This window comes from Calliphora vicina, chromosome 1, assembly GCF_958450345.1.
Source record: "Calliphora vicina chromosome 1, idCalVici1.1, whole genome shotgun sequence".
In the NCBI taxonomy this organism is placed as follows: Eukaryota; Metazoa; Arthropoda; class Insecta; order Diptera; family Calliphoridae; genus Calliphora; species Calliphora vicina.
Genome location: NC_088780.1, coordinates 152,883,597 through 152,905,842, shown reverse-complemented (window position 1 = coordinate 152,905,842; position 22,246 = coordinate 152,883,597). Strand labels below are relative to the sequence as shown.

At 31.5% G+C, this 22,246-nt stretch overlaps 1 protein-coding gene across 1 annotated transcript; it reads left to right on the top strand.

The window, feature by feature from the left end:
- The first annotated feature begins 5,545 nt into the window (after positions 1-5,545).
- LOC135959166 (uncharacterized) lies at positions 5,546-6,904 on the top strand. Its single transcript, XM_065510241.1, has 2 exons — positions 5,546-5,604; positions 5,669-6,904. The coding sequence occupies exons 1-2, from the start codon at positions 5,595-5,597 to the stop codon at positions 6,883-6,885; spliced, it is 1,227 nt and encodes a 408-aa protein (XP_065366313.1). The 5' UTR covers positions 5,546-5,594; the 3' UTR covers positions 6,886-6,904.
- The last annotated feature ends 15,342 nt before the right edge of the window (positions 6,905-22,246 follow it).

Sequence of the window (22,246 nt, the reverse complement as noted above, 5' to 3'; positions counted from 1 at the left end):
TAATTTAAAATTGCCGATTTTCAAATAACAATTAACGGAAATTCTTTTTTTTGCACTTTAAACAATTCAAATACAAATCTGAAATTAAAATTAGATATTTTTGGAACATCCAATAATGATCATTGAGTAATAACAACTGACATATTTAATTTACTTGTCTTTGAAACTTTTTTTGTATTTACATGTATAGACGAAACTATTTTTTTTGAAATGAGTCTTTTATCATAACTAAACGAAACTATTAAATTAATCAAAATCTAAAGCAATCCATGCTTTTGATTTCTCATGCTTTTGATTTCTCCAACATATACAAAAAACACGGATTTTGAGTTATGACGTTGTTGCAGCAAATAGGCGATATGTTTACAAAAATGATATCAAATACCTTATTTGCCATTTTATATGTTTTTGTACACAAAATTCGTTATTTTATTTTCAATTTAAAATTAAAATAGAAATTATTCGTTTAATCGAATAATTTTAAATTAACCGATTACTTACCGAATAAATCTAAACCTCGATTAATTATTTGCTCGATTAACTAATTAAACCAGAAACCCGATTAATTGAATACCCTAATGATCACTCATATTTCGAACCAAAAATCGATTTTTTTATATAAAAACTCAAAATATCGAAATTCGCTAATAACTTGGCCAATAAGCGTTGAATCAGGAAAAGGAGATCGATCTGTGATCGCTTATATTTCTGACCAAAATTTGATTTTTATATAAAAACTCAAAATATCTAAATTCCCTAATAACATGGCTAATAAGCGTTGAACTCATTTTTTAGAACAAAATTCGATAACTTATATAAAAACTCAAAATATGTACATTGATTTACATGAACAACAGAATGTTGCAAGACTTAGGTTTTTGACAACAAACTTAGGTTCTTTGTCTCTCAGTATCATTCAATAATACGTTTTATTTTCTTTTTAACTATTTTTACCCTTTTCAAACCGCTTCTCACGAATTCACACATCGAACACAAGCTTTTTTAATTTGGACAGGACAACGTCTGTCGGGTCAGCTAGTAAAATAATATTTTATTGTTTTAAAATTTTTCTTAAGAAATAAATTTCATATTTTTAATAATTTTTAGTGTAGCGGATTAACTTGGCTTCAGTCCCTACAATAACTTATAATAAGTACAGCAGTTAAAATTTAAATTTTTAATCCTTATGAAATATTTTTTTATATTTAAACATCTATGGGCAAGGAATAATTCTATGGGTAAAAGAACATTATGCTCAAGCATAATTTAAAAGTAAAGTATTTTTAAGATTTTTGGGATGAGGTTTAGAGGTCGCTCAATTCGAGTTTTTTCTAAAAATCGGGTATGTCGGTCGTTTATTGAGTATTCTTCATAACTTTTTAAATTTTTTTTTATTTATTTGTATTCAAGGTCAAAGGTGCTTTTACCTTTCCTGATTTATACCGGTTTTCAGCTTTGTACTTTATGATTGATATTGTTACGAATTTGGAAAAGCGATTTGAATTTAACGGTCTATAACGTAAATAAAATCGTGGGTTTTGACAAAGGCCAACAAATCCGATTTTAGGCAAAAATTCGTCTTGAGCGACTTCTAAACCTCTTCCGAAAAATCTGAAAAAAAATCTCAAAAATACTTTATCATATTAAATTTCAAATTATGCTTGAGCGGCAAAAAAATGATTTTTGGGACACCCCAATATACATATGTGACCTTTGACAACCATACAAGTGATTTAAAATGATTTAGAATGTAACAGCAACAGTTCTAAACCAATTTTATTACAACATTTATGCTTAATAAATAAAAAGTTATATTAAACTGATAATTTCAAATTTTCTCTTTTAAGAATACTAACATTTTGATTAACTATTACTATCTTAATAGGGTCTCAGTTAAATTGTAATGCTTTGCAAGTTCATTGCCATTGTTCATTGAGTTGTGTCTTTTATTGAAAATACTTTTTTTTATCACAAACTGAGTAATGAATACATCTATTAATATATTACTAGTTTTGTTTTTTGTTTACTTCGATAACATTATAAGAATTAACAACGATTTATATTGAGTTTTTATCTATAAATACAAATACTACAGAAAGTGTATCATCTTACAGACCAGACAATGTGTGAATTTATTTACTTTAATATACTTAATTTTTCGTTTGTCTTTTTAGTTGACTCTGCTGTATACCATATGTAATTATGGAATCGGAATCGGAAACTATCCTGTCAAAGACCTAACTGAGTTGTCAAAAACCTAAGTCCTGAGAATGCACTAGTAAAAAAAATATGTGAAAAAAAACAAGAGGAAAATAAGTATAGGGGAAACCAATTTTTAAAATCGATGTCTTCCAAGGTTAGACCTATTGGATAGTAATTCAGATACAATTATTCAACAAAATCGGTCAAGAATTTGACATTTTGGCCAATCATGTGTTGTTTCTCATCCATGTAACTTATAACCTATTGTTCTTAGCAAAATGTGTCCCAAATAGTTTAGATAGCTATTTCTTCGAAAAAAAAACATATTTTAAAAAAAAAATAAGAAAATTTTAATATTTTTTTTCCGAAATCAAAAACTTTTTTGCCTTTTTTTTAAAGTGGACCCTTTTTTCTTTTTTCTTAAAAGAAGGCTTAGATATTTTCCTTGAAGGCCTATTTGGTCGCTTGGTGGGATGCGAGTTCGATATCTATCAAAATAAATGTTTTGTAACTAAAAACAAGCTATTTTTGACTTTTTTTTTTGCAAAATCCAAAATTTTGTTGACATTTTTCAAAGAAAGCTTCTCAAAAGAAAGCTTAGGTCTTTTTCTTGAAGACCTTTTTAGTCACTTAGTGGGATGCGAGTGGGATATCTAACAAAATAAATATTTTGTAACTCAAAACATAAAATTTTTTAAATTTTTTTCCAAAATGGGTACTTTTTTTAAATATTTTTTCCCTCAAAATATAGCTTAGTTCCATTCCGTTAATACGGTTTTAGTCGCTTAGTGGGATGCGAGTGGGATATATATCAAAATAAATGTTTTATAACTCAAAACATACAATTTTTTATTTATTTTTTTATTTTTTTTTTTCAAAATCGAACTTTTTTCCAAAATGGCCCCTTTTTTTAAAATTGTTTTTTGCTCAAAAGAAAGCTTGGTCCTAGTCCTTTAAGATCTATTTGGTCGCTTAGTGGGATTCGAGTGGGATATATATCAAAATAAATGTTTTAACTCAAAAATTTTATGTCTTGAATTACTATCCACTAGGTCTAACCTTGGTGCAAATTTCATCCCGATCGGAAGACATCGATTTTAAAAATTGGTTCACTTGACATGAAATCCCCCATATATAACTTCTAAACGGTTAGTCCGGCTTGAATGAAATTTCACATTCGCAAAGAGGGGATGCTATAGGGTTTGGATCACATAGGCCCACCAAGGTCGTGGCCGGAGTAGGATACCTCGGGTATTTCTTCGTTTGTGTTCAAATTACATATGTATATAGAAACTACTCGTCGAGCACAACATAAATCCTTGTCGCAGCTATCAATTATCTCTTATATTAAAAAAAACTGGAGTAGGGTGGGAAAAAATTATGAAAATTTAATTTCAAATGCGAATATCTCCTAAGTTATAACAATAATTGATAGTGACAACGAAGAAATTTGATCGTTTTAAAAATTTAACATACCCGAGGTGTCCTTCTTTGGGGACCCCTGGTGGTCCAAATTCAAAAAATAGACTCGAAAATATTTCCGCTTTGCGTATGTGAAATTTCATTCAAACCAAACTAACCATTTAAAAGTTACATATTTATTTCCCTCTTTTTTTCTATACCACTGTAGGTTTGACAGAGTGCATGGAACTCCAAGAAGACTATGTTGAAAAATACAATAATTTTTTATCCAATAACCATTGCTTCATTAAAAAAGGCACCGACTTTTTGATTATGGTATTGAAAATCAACAAATTCGATCCATAAATAATGGTTTTAGTTCTCTGCACACAGACAAAATCTCAAAATTCTAAAATGTGGTTTGTTGTTAATCATAATTACTTTTTTAAAGATTAAAACAATATTAATTGTATAGCTAGTACGAGTATCAACAAAAGCGACATGAAATGATTAAAAAATATTTTCGCGAATAACATTTCTTGTGCTCTACTTTGTGCAGCAAAGTGTTATTGGTTATAAAACATATTTGCTACTTCGATTTATGTCTATATACCGATTTATTTTTCCTTTATACGTTTTCTTTTTTTTTACCCACGTTTATAATAACTTGAGAGTGATATACATATGTATGATATACAATCCTACATAGATTGGCTCGAATAATTAACTTTATCATCAGCTGAAGCTCTCCGAAGGCCATACTAATCGATCTTTCAATTTCAACAAATCCAAATTTTTAAATTTAGCGTGGATTTTTAAAAAATAAAACAATTCTTTTTTTTTATTAAACAAAAAAAAATAGTTTTGTAATCACCCTGTTACAAGGTGAGTTAGAAGGCGCCAAAAATTCCGGTACTTATAACTACCGTCAGATAGAAAAGGGGAGCTTAATTCTACCCATAGAGAATTATACATATAGACGAGACACTCCGATTTGTCAAACAAAAATAATACAAAGCATATGTTTGATATAACAACAAAATACTTTGACTAGCAAGTATTTTGTTGTTGCAAGAGTTAGATTTTTGACAACTCTTCCATCCTATGCTCCATTCCATAGAAAAATACATATAGAGTGAAATTCAAACAAAAAGCCAATCAAAATAATCACACTTACGAGTGTTGTTTTTGTTTTCACATAGTATTTGGTACTAATGCATACTCTCCACTTAGGTTTTTGACAACTAAGTTAGGTCTTTGACAGGAGAGTTTCCGATAAATGTGTATTTAGCTATGACCCAACCTAGAGATGAGTCGTAATTGTTAAAAGCCTAAGTCTTAATCAATGTATTTTGTTGTTCTTGATTTGATTTCTTTAAGTTAATTCTTGGCCTAAAATAACGCCATTACCAATTAAGACTTAAGCCGAAAGAAGTGTTCCATCCAGGAACTGTCACATCGACTAATACCTTCGTATATGAAGCCGAAATTCTCGTACTCAACTCTTGAGTTTATCGAAATTGAGTTTCCAATGCGAGAGTGAAACGCAAAACTCTACGAATAGCTATGTTGCATTTTTGTTTGACAAAATCGAGGGTCTTGTCTTTGTGTATAATTCTCCATAACACGTAAATTTGAATCACTAAGGACCTTGCTTTTCATGGCTTCCTGTGTAAAGTGGACCGTAACACGGGGTTCACAAATAAATGTTTTTATAGAGGATTGTATTATATTGTATTACATTCAATGAGAAAAGTACGTCAAACGTGCTAAAAAATTTCATTAAAGTGAATTTAAGTATCTTCCCTGATAACTAACAATTGTGTTGAGTAGTAGCGTATCAATTCATTCATGTCATGATTATCTTTGATTAATTATTACGTTTTACTCAAGTTTTTTTTTAAAGAAAACACCATAAATACCAAGCAGCTCTCGTAGAAACCATTCAGTGATTTTTTGAAATACCTTTGTGAAACATAATTGGAAAGATCATGAAAATCGGTAAATAAAATTACTATAACCCAAAAAAAAAACAGATATTTAAATATATTTTGTATATTTTCAGTGCTTATTACTGCATGCTTGCTGGCAGTGCTGCAGCATGCCTTGACTTTGGTATGTCCTACAACACCCAGCTATACACAAAAATTAAAAAAAATGTGTGTCGGCGATGACATTAAAGTCTTGTGGCCAGACTATACAGATGTAACGCGTTACTATAGATGCCAGGGCGCAGAAAATCCCATTCTAGAAAGCTGTTTTCCCAATACCGTCTTCAATTTCTATGAACAAAAATGTGCTAGATGTGATAAATATATACCAGCACCTGAATGTGATAAAGTCTCAACTATAAAAAACAACTGTGAAAAGTTTACGCCTGCTGCAATAGTGCCACCGGAAACAAATGATCCTTTTTGTGAACTGCCAGTGTATAAAACTACATTTAGACCGAAATGTGTCGGCAATGATGTTAACATATCTTGGCCGAATTACGACAATGTAGCTGAATACTACTGGTGTAAGGGTCTCTATAATCCCCAGATAAGAAAATGTGCTAAAGGTACATATTTCAACTTTTATTCCCAATCTTGTACTGATTGTGAATCGTATGTTGCGGCTCCTGCCTGTGAAAAATTGCCTTTCGATAAGACAAATAAATGCGTAGCAATTGGCACTTTACCAAAACTGTCATCGGCTGCAACCCAAACTAGTACTTGTCTAGACTTAATGAACTTTTCTAAAAAGTTCACACCTACTTGTGCAGGCAGTGATGCTGATATCCTTTGGCCAAACTATGAGAATTTCAAACAATACTACTTGTGTTTGGGCGTTGGAAATCCGCAACTAGAAGATTGTCCCTATAACTCCTATTTCAGTTTTCCCCTACAGAGGTGTACGAGATGTGATGATTTCATCCCTCCTCCAGAATGTAGTTTGTTGCCAACAAAATCAGGTAAACCTACTTGCACCACCATACCACCAACCAAAGTACCCGCAGAACCGCTTCCACCAGTATGTCAGCCTGCTTTGGAAACGTCTTACACAACAAAGTATGAGCCAACATGTGTTGGTAAAGATCTTTACATACTATGGCCAAATTATGAAAGCCCCCTAAAATATTACATGTGCAAAGGTCAATACAATGCTGTATTAATGTCTTGCCCGGCAAATACTTATTTTAATTATTATGAACAAACATGTACTTCATGTGAAGAGTTTGTGGCTGCTCCGCCATGTGAAAAATTAAAACCACAAAATACTCCCAAGTGTGTAAAGATTTAATAAAAGTAATGAATACCAACTATGAGCAATTTACAAAAATCAATTAAACTGTTGAATGTGTTTCTTTTTTTGTTATTGTATTAGTAATGTGAGGGCAAACTGATCTTTTGATCAGTTTGAACCCTCTGCAGGGTTTTGAAATTGAGCTTAATTGAAACATTATGAATAAGATTTAAAAACTAAATATACATATCTCTTATTTGCTGCAACAACGTCATAACTCAAAATCCGGGTGTTTTGAACTGAGTAGTACAAAATATGCGCCGTTCTTTAGTCTTTCATATAGTTTTAACGGTTTTAAAAAGTCAATTATTTTTGGTATGAGAGTGTTTTTTGTTGTAAACGTCAAAATGAAAATTCATATTCTCTTGTATATTTGACAAGTAAAAATTTGGGTTAAATACAGATTAGAAATATATTAACATCTACTATTTAAATCTGTTTTTATTTCTGAAATTCATTGATTTGTTGAAAATTTATTGAAGAAATAGCAAAATTTCATAAAACATTCAAAGTCGTTTTTCTCGAAACGACTTTTTTTGAATTATGACGTTGTTGCAGCAAATGAGCGGTATGTAATGTAATACACTTCTGTATTGAACTTAATAAAATACCAATAGTTTTTTGGAATTTTCATACGGAAATGACGAATCTTCCCAAATGTTATGCACCACTATACTATTCTAAATACAAAATAGGACAATTAATTTGTTTTAATAAATAATTTGTCAATACTTTAACAAGAAAAACATGACCCAATATTAAAAAACCGAAACTGGAAAAATGTTATTATAAATGTTTATTGGATGTATGACTTAAAAATTTGGGATATAAAACATATAGGCCCGTTTTCTCAATGTATAACTGCCTGTTACTAAATGTCGACATACATTTATCAGGCCGATAAACTGTCCGTTAACAATTTTGGTTTTCTCAATATACCGAACAAACATTATTTTCAGGTGGTAATACCTCTCAACATAGATGTGAAAGTTGGGAACCCTGCCTTCAAGTGACAACATAAAGGCGAATGTATACAAGGTGGAGTCAGTCAAACAGTTGATATCTTTTTTTTCGCTTTTTGGTTCTAACAATTATCAAAGCTTGTTTTTATATTAAAATTTATACATATTCTAAGCTTATTAACAAAATATTTATTTTGTACATAAATAAGTAAAGCCCTCACTATTAATTTTTCATTTTTGTTTTATGACATTTGTTAAGACCAATTGTTGTTTTTGTAGAACTGCCACCACCTTGTATGAATTCGCCTTGGACAACATGTTTACATAAATCAGCTGTTTAATGTGGCCATCGACAGCCGGAATCTTTTGAAAAAATCATTATCCTGCATGTCTGCCAGGTAGTTAGGCCTGGCATGATAAACTCTTCAGCGTTCACTTGAAACTCATGTTCTTCGAGTTCATCCTCCATCAAATTAATGTTAATTCCTCTATTAAACTTTATTAAAATATATTTAATTTCGTTTACAAAAACACAAACACATAAAAACTAGGAACAGTTGATTGAATTTATCTGTACGATAAATAAATAATTGGCAGATGAGGTCGGGTTAGCTTTGCGACAGAATAGAAGCAAATGAGGCATTGAGAAAATCAAATTTCTTTAATCTGCAGTTTTTCATTGGGACAAAAAAAAATAATAAGAAAACGGCCCATGGCGTATCTTTGTTTTTAATAATGTCACTTTAAAGGGTACATATCTGTAATTTTATATGTCATTTAGTTATTCGAAAGTGCTTCGAAAATGTCGAATTCTGTACCAAAGAATGCAATATGCGGATGTTTTGTTTACTTTTTTATTTTCAAAAAAAGTGCCTTCGAAGGACACCAATTGCTCACCAAAGCTTATGGTGAATGTGTTCCATCGGTTTCAACGTGCGACAGATGGTTTGCATGGTTTCGAAGTGGTGATTTTGACACGGAAGACAAAGATCGCTCAGGCCAGTCAAAAAAGTTTGAAGACCAAGATTTGGAGGCATTACTCCTGGACGATTGTTGTAAAACTCAACAAGAGCTTGGTAGCTACCTAGGCAGCAATTTCAAAATATTTACGAGCAGCAGAATTTAACCAAAATTATAGAAATTGTGTACAATACGAATTGAAGCCGAGAGAATTTGAAAACGATTTGGATGTCTTAAATGCTGCTTGAACGCTATAAAAGTCATTTACCGAGTCATTACTAGCGATGAAAAAATTATCCATTGCGATAACCCTAAGCGTAAAAGATCGGTTGTGAAGCGCCGCCAAACAGCCGAATCAACACCAAAGCCAAATATCCATATCGCTAAAGAAATATTCTGTATTTGGTGGGACCAAAAGGCACCTATCTATTATGAGCTGCTGAAATCTGGCCAGGCCATCACAGAGAACAGAACGCAACTGATTCGTTTGAAACGAGCATTGACCGAAAAACGCCATGACAAGGCTCTGCCACATGTTGCAGTACCTCTTAAAAGTCGATGCAGAACTGTCTCTCTGCACGCAGAGAAAAAATATAGTTGGGCATGGTTACTGTAACCATTTCAATATTGTTACAAATTTGTTAACTATATTATAGTCACGGTAACCATTTACATGATTGTGGTAACCATAATATGGTTAATTTACGATTCACATGATTGTATCAACCATATATATGGTTAAAGTAAACAAATATATGTTTGTGACAACCATTCATATGATGAAGGACTTATCATATTATGGTGCTCTCGGCTTAAGGCTTATCATAATCTGAGAACAACATATTATGATAAAATTATTCATCATAAATATGGTTGCCACAAACATATATTTGTTTACTGTAAACATATATATGGTTGATACAATCATGTGAATCGTAAATTAACCATATTATAGTTACCACAATCATATAAATGGTTACTGTGACTATAATATTGTTAAAAATCTTGTAACACTATTTAAATGGTTACAGTAACCATGCTCAATTATATTTTTTCTCTGCGTGTGAGTATCCGATATTGGCTGGATTCATTCTTGGCCTCAAAAGATGAGCAGTTCTATTGGCTAGGAATCCATATTTTGCCAGAAAGATGGAAAAACTTTATAGCTAACAATAAATAAATTTTAATAAATTTATTTTGTACAAATGTTACAAATTAAAAGCTAAAAATTAAATAATTCGCCGAATATCACATTTTCTACAGAAAAAGTAAAACCAAAAAATATTTTCAGAATGAAATCCTTTTAGTTTTCAAAGTGGATGATTCCATATTTATTATTCAATTTCGTTAGTTAAGGTAGGATCACACGATTGCCGCAATGCACCAATTATTGGTCTATTTTATACGTCAATCGTGTGATTTCACAACTTATTGGCTCATATGTCAAACCACAACAATATTGTGCTTATTTGGCCCAATCAAATGCAACCCTGGTACGGCAATCATGTGAATGCTTGATAGGCAACATGCACCAATAAAAAAGTTAAAAATACACCAATATTTATTGTGTTCTAGTGCGGCAATCAAAGAAGACAATTAGCGCCAATATTAATTTTTGTAAATGAAATATTGTTTTTGTGAGCCACTCTCTGACCCACATACATCTTTTAACATTTCTTTATTAATTTTTTTATATGATAATTAAGGCCGACACAATTTTCTTTTTTTATTTAACAAATATTTTTTTCAAAAATAGATTGTTTTTACATTTATGTAAACAAAACAAAATTTAAAATCTAGCACAACAGCTGTTTCTCTGAGTTGCCGTAAACTAGAACAATCGTGTGACTGAAATGCGACAATTATTGCCACTAAATCGCTTTGCGCCAATTTACGACAATCAAATTTATATAAAATGAAGCAATCATGTGACTGCAGAGAATTTGATTGGGACAATTTCTTTATTGGGCCCCAATTCAGCACAATAAAAATTGTATTAAATTGGTTCATTGCGGCAATCGTGTGATCCTACCTTTAGTCAGTCAGTCAGTTAGTTTGTTAGTTATTTGGTTAGTTAGTTCATTAGCATCACTTGAGTGGCATTCTTAAGGTAGGATCACACGATTGCCGCAATGCACCAATTATTGGTCTATTTTATACGTCAATCGTGTGATTTCACAACTTATTGGCTCATATGTCAAACCACAACAATATTGTGCTTATTTGGCCCAATCAAATGCAACCCTGGTACGGCAATCATGTGAATGCTTGATAGGCAACATGCACCAATAAAAAAGTTAAAAATACACCAATATTTATTGTGTTCTAGTGCGGCAATCAAAGAAGACAATTAGCGCCAATATTAATTTTTGTAAATGAAATATTGTTTTTGTGAGCCACTCTCTGACCCACATACATCTTTTAACATTTCTTTATTAATTTTTTTATATGATAATTAAGGCCGACACAATTTTCTTTTTTTATTTAACAAATATTTTTTTCAAAAATAGATTGTTTTTACATTTATGTAAACAAAACAAAATTTAAAATCTAGCACAACAGCTGTTTCTCTGAGTTGCCGTAAACTAGAACAATCGTGTGACTGAAATGCGACAATTATTGCCACTAAATCGCTTTGCGCCAATTTACGACAATCAAATTTATATAAAATGAAGCAATCATGTGACTGCAGAGAATTTGGTTGAGACAATTTCTTTATTGGGCCCCAATTCAGCACAATAAAAATTGTATTAAATTGGTTCATTGCGGCAATCGTGTGATCCTACCTTTACCATAGACTGCCATCAAAACGTTCATCGGTAAATATTAAATTTTAAAATGTTGTTAATCCAACAATCCAAATATTAATTTATTAACATCTACTCAAAACATAAATCATAAAAGCGCATACAAAATACACCAAAAAAATAAAAAATGCTGTAAAAATGTTTAGTAAAACATTATTTGTATTTGAATAGCAAATACAACAAAATTTACTCGTACTCGTTCAAGCGGGAAAAAGTAATTATGAGAAGCCCATTAAATAAGCCTTATTTTTCAAACACAAACCCTCTATGAAAGCTTTATGTTTATTATTGTTAAATTTCTAACTAGAACTTTCTTTTAAAAGAAGTTCTAACAAATGAACTTCCCGAAATCCTGCAAATTCTAGCAAATCAAATTTTTAGTACTCTATTTAAAATAAGAAGTAGTTAGATATATAAAATCACTTTACAGCGATGTTTAATGAAGGTATCAATTGACTATTCTGAAAAATTAGACACATTAAGACTCTACTACTTCTTCGCTTCTTTGGAAGTTCTCTCATCTTTCGCTTGAAAATTCTAATAATACCTTTAAAAGGGCCTGTACAAAAAGGGCCTTTAACTTTTTATTTTATTTGCCCTTTGATAATAGTGTTTGTAGTTGTAATTCTGATTGTTGTTTTGTATTCTCATATACATGGATATTTGTTAAAAGTGTTAATCAAAATATAAAATCAAAATACAAACAAATACACGTTAAATAATATTGCTAATAAAAACAACAGCAGCGACAAACACAAGTTAGTAGAAAAAATTAAACATACAACATTTGGTAGAGTAATAAAAAGTTATGAAATTCCCAGCAAACAGATAAGAAGAATTTAAATGAAATTTCTTATGCCTACTAAATTTTTAGACTTTGGAAACTGACACATAAACTCAATTATTACTTCTTAAAAAATTACTTATGCAGGGTATTTTTCAATTTATTACAAAAAACTGTAATTGATTACAAATATAAGAACCTCTTAAATTTTCACTGGGTTATAACAAAATACTCGGACTTTTGTTGGTAACAAAACCAAAGTAAAAAAAATTGAAATAATAACATTTTGTAATAAAGCAAACATTTATTATCTGAAATATTAATTTATGATTTTATTAAACAAACAATTTCTACATTTGCATAAATTTACAATAAACTTTAAAACAAAAACTGGCCGAGAGAAATATAAAACATGACTGCGACAAAAAAAAAAATTAAGCAGATGAACTTAATTTAAATAGCGTTATATAGATTTTATAGTAATGCAGATACAGTGGCTATGTTAAATGTATATTGTAACGGTTTTAATATATCAGACAGATTTCAGGCTTGACTTGGACTACGAGTCCTTTATGGGATAAAAGTGTTAACATTTATAAGACCTGCTCATGGCAACTTCCAAGTCTCAGAACGGGAAAAACGTCGATACAATCCGTTGCCCATGACACTGTAATGGAAGACCTTGGATAGAAAAGTCATAAACGTTTTTATTGTTATGTCAGAATGTTAAACACAAGAGATACAGTGTTCAGAAATACCTGGCACATCTACAAGTAAGAACACATGCTCTATACTATTATTGTCAGGCCAGCAATGTTAGCACTGAGCCGATCTTGATCACCAGTAGGCAGACTCATTATGTACGCTCATCTACATCTAATGATATTTTATTATACCCTTCACCTTCATGAGAAGGATATATATACGTTTGTCATTGCGTTTGTAATTTCTACATTTTTCATTGCCGACCCTATAATGTAAATATATATTCTGCATTCCTATAGATAGCGGAGTCGATTAAGACATGTCCGTCTGTTTGTCTGTCCGTCTGTCTGTCTGTTGAAATCAATTTTCTGAAGACGCCAGATACCTTCGGAATCCAACATGCTTTCGAGAAGTTTGCTATTTTAAATCAGCAAAATCGGTCCACAACTGACTGAGGAAAAAACCAAGACAACCTCGATTTTTGACCTATTTTTGACCTACATATATATGGATTACTAAGTCATTAATATAGACAATATGGATATCAATGAATTTGCAGTGACGTATATAAAACCATAGTAAGTTGGACCTACAATGGGTCAAAATCGGAAAAATATTTTTTAACCCGATTTTTTTTTTCATCAAAAGTTTTTATTCGCTAAATATTAAAAAAACAAAAAAAAAATTCTTAAATTTAAAAAAAAAAAATTTAAATTTAAACAATTTTAAAAAACAATTCGAAAATTTTTTTTTTCCTAAAAATATTTAAAATTTTTATTTTGAAGTATAATTTGATGAAAAGTATATAAGATTCGGCATAGCTCCCTTACCTGTTTTTCTCATAATCAATGTGACAAGGCGAAGTCAAGATCTTTGCCGACGTTTTCCTCAACTCGATACTCAGCGAGAGTTACTCATGCAAACCAATCTAGTATAAATCGGCAATTATAGAGTAAGCTTTCTGAAGGGAAGTGCCAGAAATCATCAACATAAACATAGATCGCAGTCAATCTGAGGGTAAAATTACTATCGACAGATGGCTGCTTTTGGAGGAGAAAATCTAGCATGCTCTTATTTATTGACATACTTAGTAGTGAGTAATGAGGAAGATTATATTATTGTGTTCTATGGCGCCAAAGTTATTTTCGCTGCAATTGCTCCACTTTTCTAAATGCCAATATAGAATATTTTCAATAAATACAATTAAAATGACGCCATTTGAAATGATAATATTAATTGGTGTTATGCTAAATATATTGTTTTCAATTTCAATCATCTAACACATGCAGAGGTAGACATTATGTAGATTAGGGTGGCACTAGACCAGGGAAAGGCAAAACATGGGCGCCGCGTTTTTCATTTACTCTTCTCTTACGTACGTGTGCACACGCATTGTAGAGAAATAAACAACTTTTAATCAGTCTAGCTTCAGAACTCAAACAAGCAGGTTGTGTATCGTTTTTTATCGCACAATTTAAGAATCAGCGTTGCCAGTGAAAAAAAATATGTCCCAACATTTAAAGATGTATGATGAACAATATGAGATTTTACATTTTTATTTGGGGAAAGCGACGAAAGTTTACTGACAACACCGATTCGTGGTGAGAGCGGAGAGAGTTTATAACTAATACAATCGGAAAATGCAATAGTATAGGTTGCCTTTCCCTGCACTAGACCATGGCGTTTAGAAATATTAAAACAATAGAAAAGCCGTCCGTAAATGCTGGAGTTGTAAACAAAAAGCCTTGACCGCCTGGATGGTATATCTTGGGGTTCGAATTACCTAAATAGTATTAGTAATTGAATATTGGATACATTACAAATGGAATGAAAACCTTATATGGGGATTTTCACGTTCAAGAACGCGACAATCGTATGACTTTGAAGTGAAAAAATAAAGAAATCTAATTTGTTTTCTTGGTTCCATTGATCAATAGCAGCTCTTTGTTAAGTGCAAATGAACTGGTAAGTTTTATCGTTGCCAATATATTAGCAATAAACAGAGTTTAAAAATGAGATAAAAATAGAAAAATGTTAAATACATTTTAAAAGCAATTTTCTTTCTAATGATTTAGCACGTGACATATTTTACTCTTTAACTAAAACCTCATGTAATGCATTTTAGATTTAAGGAAGTATCTTTATCAAGTTTTTTGTTTGTATAGAGCAATTTTTTTCGCCTTATACGTAATTTTTAAAATTTTTCTTTCATCAGCGTATTTGGATTGCTCCATTTTAATTTTTCTCCAGTACCGCATTGTAGCTTCCTTTCTTTCGGCACATGAAAAAATATGCTATTGCGATTGCGAACGCGACACTATTTGAAAATCAAAATGAAATGTTTAGTGTGATTATTGTTCGCAATAATTTTTGGTTTAGTTAAAGCCACTAACTTCTGAACTACTGCTGATTACTGATAACAAACGATGTACCTAAATTGTTTGTTATCAGTTAAGAACGCGACAATAGAACATAAACAGAATCAAATGAGCCATTGTACCATTAATTGAACTTTGTTTGGTCACTTTTAATGTTTCTACTGGGCACCAAAAAGAATGGCGGTATTTTGATTTTGTCATTCCGTTACAAACGGAATCGAAATCGTAAAACAAATATATTATGGGTCCTTATAAAATTATAATTTGTACATCTTGGTGAAGCTCCACACCTTGATGTTATGCTTCAAGGGGAAATATGTAGCGAAATCGGGGCTCCGAATTGTACGGAGCTCATTTCTGGTAAGAATTTAATCTTTTTTAATTCGCAGCTGATTAGAGTCTTATCTAGAACCACGGGAGTCAGTGTCTCCAGGACTTGTCCTGACTGGCTATTTGTGAGGTCACTTCGGTGAACACGTAGTGGCTGTGGTTAAAACCCAAAGCGGAAATATGGTCGTTGGTTTAAGTACCGATGTTTGAGCTAGTAACAAATTTCGGAACACCAATTGTATATTACTAGGTGCTGTTTGCCGAAGCAACATAGCCATTAGATGTATTGGGGTGGTAGCATTCATGATATACTGATAGTTGGGCTTAGTTCTCTGTCGAGGTCAATTGCGTGTGGTGTCAATAACACACTCCTTGACTTTAATCGGCTTGAGCATTTGAAGTCAGAGATCATAGATCAGACTGGATTACCAGGCGGGTGTTGCTGCTTTTATAATTGTCCTGGGCTTGCTAATTAACTAGCTAGCTATGGATGGCAAGGATTAGAGAGCCCGAACTCTCGAGCAAGAGGTTTGTGCGTTGATCAGTGGAGTCAATGTACATAAAGATGCCAACTTGCAGGTCCGAGTGGCGCTGATAGATAGATTGATTCTATCCGGTGTTGGGAGCACCGTTAGGTTTTGCCGTCTGCCAGGTACTCACTTAAATCTCAGATATATTGTCCGCCCTTTGATGGAAAATGGGCACTTACTTAAGGCAGGATATTTCAGATGGCAAGTGTAAAAACATAGTTCTTAAGATATTTAATAAGTATACTATTTAAAAAGATTTTTCAATTTGAAATTACTTGAACTATAACCTAAATTCCTAAATTATCCTCAGAGCAAGAGTTACATTACTATGGACTGTCATGTTAGAAAAAACTTTAAAAAAAAACCTTCTATAACCTTATACCACTCTATTGTTTATAGTTATTTATTGGGTATACAATAAATGCCACAACATATGTACGAATGCATGCGAATGTGTAGTTGTTTTCCAAGTGGAAAAATATGCAGTAAAGTGGCCTTTCTAAAGGCCTTATTTAGCAGAAACACAACCATATTGCTTTGAAAAGCAACATTTTATAAAATTCTAAATTTATATCAGATTCCAGCACTTCCAAAACTTGGTAATAATCTGCATTTACTCAGTAACTTACTTTTCATTGAATTCTACCAACCTTCTCAATTACTTGGAAGTAGTCGTAGAATGACTTATTTATTATCTGTTATAGAACTGCTTAATATCTTAACGGCTTCTATGAGACCTAACTATAAATGTGTTATTTCAGTCTTAACAAGTTTAAATACTTAATAATATATTTCTAAGCAGTTGTGATAAGTATTTGCTTCCAATGACATCAAAGTGTTAAAATAATCAGTTAAAATGCTATTTTATGTAAATGGAGAAGTGCCAGAATTATATGGCAATGAAATCTTTTTCTGGGATTTTATACTTTCTTATGAACTCAAGCCACTGCTTATTTATTATTATTATTTTTTTTACTCGTCATTCTAGAAGACAGAATGGAATGAGTAACGAGAAGGCCTACAAAGTGAAAGCCTAGCTAATTTCGCAGCTGGGAAGTGTGTGAGTATAGTTATCGTTTTAAAAACAAATTTGTGTATTAATGTCAATTGTTATCATTATAATGCGTGTTGAGTTGAGTTTAGTTCACTTTAGCTGGCTGCATTTGAAGCCTTTAACAAGGGTGTGTGTGCATGACACAGTATTTTACGCATTTGCATTTGAATTAAAATTAGAAAATCCTTGCCAACTAGCACAATACCACCAGCGACTAACTAACACTGACCATATCAAATATGTTTTGTGACACATATACACAAGTTAATACTTATGTGCGTAGTTCTAGAAAAGTTTCTAACGAATTGTAAAGGTACTCTATGGATAAAAGGATTCAAACAACATTGGAGCACCCAGCACGATATCATTATCTGCTTCTTTAAATTCTCCGTTGAAATGAGTATGTAATTAGCCAAACATGACACATACATATATGTTGTATAGAACGATTTCATTTGTGATGCACAATCTTCAATTTGTTACATTCGTATTGAATACTATTGACTAATTGATGGCGTTCGGCTTCTGCTGACTATGAGTACCGACCACTGATCTAGTAGAACTATTACTAAGCTGAACTGAAACTACTAAACTACAGCTAAAAGCAAATTAGCTTTTAATTGAATTAAAAAGAACAATTCATGGTGACAATATGCAAAACAAAATTTCATAAAATTTGTATTTTAGCAACCTTTATCCTCAACACTTTTGCCCACTGTAGAGTACACTGCAACCACAAATTTATATGTTAAAGCAATTGAAATTTATGGTCAAAATGCAATACAAATTTTCTACATTTAAGTCCAGAATGGGGGAATAGAACAGTATGTTATTATAAACAAGATTTATTGTATGTTTATTCATGTATTTTTGGGAATATTTAACATTTATACAAGTGTAGTTGCTTTTTTCTTTGTCAATAGATTTTTGCTATTGTCCCCTTTTGTCATTTGTTTTTAATTTATTTTTTATTAGAGCAACTCGAACCCCCCATTGTATTTTGTAATGAGTTTTTCGGCTCAAACTAGGAAAATATATGAACATACATATGATGTTGCATATTTTGTTATTTAAATATAAAATATATTAATATGAGATTGAGCTATGTCGTTAACTGACTAAATGAATTGTTTTTTAAAAACTACATGAATTATTAAGTGGATATTTTAGTACATTAAGCGTTTTTTAATTTGAGCTATTCTCATATATAGCATTTTTATTTATTTAAAATATGTCATTAAAATTTCAAATTATAAACTTTGGTTTCTAGTTGACAAAACATTATTTATTTCATTTCCATGTAATGACTTAAAATGCTAATATTCTGGCACATGACACAATAGAAATTTATTTTTCTCACTTAAATTGCCTGTCAATGTTATTTCAGATACGTACTTACCACAAACGCTTATAAAAAATACATTACTTTGATATCACTAAAACTAGTTACAGGTAACGACTATTGATTGTAAGTACTAACAGTAGTCGATTTTAGACTTGGGTGTATGGATCATCTTTTAAGGCCTAGAACGAATCAAGCCAACTTCGGATACTCTGTTCTGAAGTAAAGCGTATCCCAGAGAGAGCGTTCTGCATAGATCGAAACTAATAGTAGTGGAACGGGGGAAGGTCTTCTTTCTGAATAGTTTTAACAGGTATTGAAATATGTCATGATGGAATATTACGGTTTCATATCTGGGCGTTTTACGAAATATGTTTGCTTCAAACGAGTCAATTGCATTCGGTACAGGTTGCCTGTGATGGTTTGGCCAGATTTCAGCAGCTCACAATAGATAGGTCCCTTTTGGTGTCAATTTGCTATGCTTCGGGTTATAGTAATGGATCCATTTTTCATCGCAAGTTAGATTCATACACCCAATGAAACCAAAATGTGTTCATGTAAATGTCATATAAATACTTAGGTCAGGCGCGGATCATATAAAAAAGATGAAAAATGTAGAACAAATTTTGATTTCCCCCCCACCAAATGGTTGATCTGGATCCGGGCTTTACTTAGGTATATATGTGATTATAACTAAGTCATTATTTGACTAGTTCTAAGTAATGCAGACGGTATGTAGTAGTCATCGAAAAGTATATTATTTAGTTTGATGGATTTGTTTAACTTCAGCTTAAATACTGATTTCTTAAGTGAAAATTTTAATGAAAAACGATACAAAGGAACAAACTATGATGATTTATCCCAGTAAGAAATTCATTTCTTAAACTTTTTATATCGTAATGGAAATAAATTAAATTTGATCTCTGGAAAGTTATAAACAACACCAACTAATTACTAAGATAAGTTCCGGATATATATTTGTTAGTCTTACTCATAATTTGTTATTGTTTTTGCTGTAATTTCTAGCCAACAAAAGCTCATATAAAACCATGTTACTATACTAATTACCAGGAAGTTGTTATACAATCTTTACAAAGGAATCCTTAAGTCAGGGTGTAACAAGTAAAGGCAACAAACCTATGCCAACAACATGCTACGTACCCATGGTAATTGGATCATCGCCATGTAGCCACGTAACCTCTTCAACATTTTTAATTTTTTAAACAATATTAAGGTCTCTGTAGTTATTTATATTGTATGAATGCGGTATTATATGTTTAAGATACGATGATTGTACCAATCATATATATGATTTTAGTAAATAAATATATGTTTGTGGCAATCATGTGCATGAGGAATCATTACATCTGAACAACAGAAAATGGTTCCATCATAAAAATGATTTCACACAAGCATATATATAATTACTGCAATCATATATATGATTGCTATAATCATATGAATGGTAACATTATCATATTATGGTTGTCATATTCATATAACTAATTATTGTGGCCATAACATTGTTAAAAACTTGTACAAATATTGAAATATTTATGGTGATCATGTTCAACTATATTTTGTCTCTGCGCGTGTAAACACAGCGAATGCTGTTTCAACCGGAAGTTTTTTCGCCTGGAAAGAACTTTGCTACCTATTGAAATAGCAACTACAAATTTTTGCTGGGTTTTATAAAGCTTTCAAGCCACAAAAATTAATTTCATATTGCACCAAAAACAGTTTTCCTTGTAACAACAATCACAAAGTCTTTACCATGATGATGGGAAATGTAATGAAATTAGAACAAGACCATCAAACAATGACCGTTAGCAAACAAACAAAAAAAAGAAACAATTACAAGAAAATACATGGTTTCTGCTAAAAATTTAACGTAGTAGGAAATTTCAAAATTACTTTCGACATACGTACAAAGTATTTAGGCTCAATTTTCTTCCCTATACCACCTATTAACTAAGAAGGATAACAACATGCAAATAATGCATTATTTTTAACACACAAGTGGCAAGGATAATCAAAAATGGACAGTTATTGAAATTTAAATATTCTGGGATATTGGAGCAATCGAATCTTGGTGAAAATTATGGAACAAGAATTTGCAAATGTCAAGATGCTAAATGTTCAAGAACGACATATGCCTGATTGCTTGGCATATCCTGTGTACTTTATGATTCAATAAAAAGATAACAATCTAAAAACAAAAACTGTGTTTTCTATTTAATTCAAATCTTGTATAGTTTTTAGTATAACCTTTATATGAAAATCTGGGTTCCAGATCGGGGATTATCTGGACCATTTACGAAGCCAAAGGGTCTTCCAATAGGAACATCCGAACTCTGACAGTTGATAGCTGCCATACTGTTGAAGCTATGTACATCTGTAGAATTGGCTGCCATTTTTATACCCTTCACCTTCGTGAGAAGGGTATATAAAAGTTTGCCATTCCGTTTGTAATTTCCACAATATAATTTTCCGACCCTATAAAGTATATACATACATATATTCTGGATCCTTATAGATAGCGGAGTCGATTAAGCCATGTCTGTCTGTCTGTTGAAATTAATTTTCTGAAGACCCCAAATCTTCAATATTTCTGTCAGACATACTTTTGAGAAGATTCCTTTTTAAAATCAGCAAAATCGATCCACAAATGACTGAGATATGAGGAAAAACTAGGACAACCTCGATTTTTGACCTATTTTTGACCTATATCTGGATTACTAAGACATTAATATAGACATACACGCAGAGAAAAAATATAATTGGGCATGGTTACTGTAACCATTTAAATAGTGTTACAAGATTTTTAACAATATTATAGTCACAGTAACTATTTACATGATTGTGGTAACCATAATATGGTTAATTTTTGATTCACATGATTGTATCAACCATATATATGATTACAGTAAACAAGTATATATTTGTGACAATCATATTTATGATGATTATTTTTATCATAATATGTTGTTCTCAGATTATGATAAGCCTTAAGCCGAGAGCAACATAATATGATAAGTCCTTCATCATTTGAATGGTTGTCACAAACATATATTTGTTTACTGTAACCATATATGGTTGATACAATCATGTGAATCAAAAATTAACCATATTATGGTTACCACAATCATGTAAATAGTTACTGTGACTATAATATTGTTAAAAATCTTGTAACACTATTTAAATGGTTACAGTAACCATGCCCAATTAAAAAAACAACTTCGGAAAAAAAAAATGTTGTTTACCTAAAAATATTTAAAATTTTTATTTTGAAGTATAACTTGGTGAAGGGTATATAAGATTCGACACAGCCGAATATAGCTCTCTTACTTGGTATAGCGTTCAACAACACGTACAAATTATGAAATTATTTTATCAAAATGGGTGTTAACAAACAAAATTGTCCAATTTGGAACGGTAAAAATCTACGTGAGATCCAAGAATATCCAATGCATCCCGAAAAGTCACTGTTTGGAGTCATCGGTCCA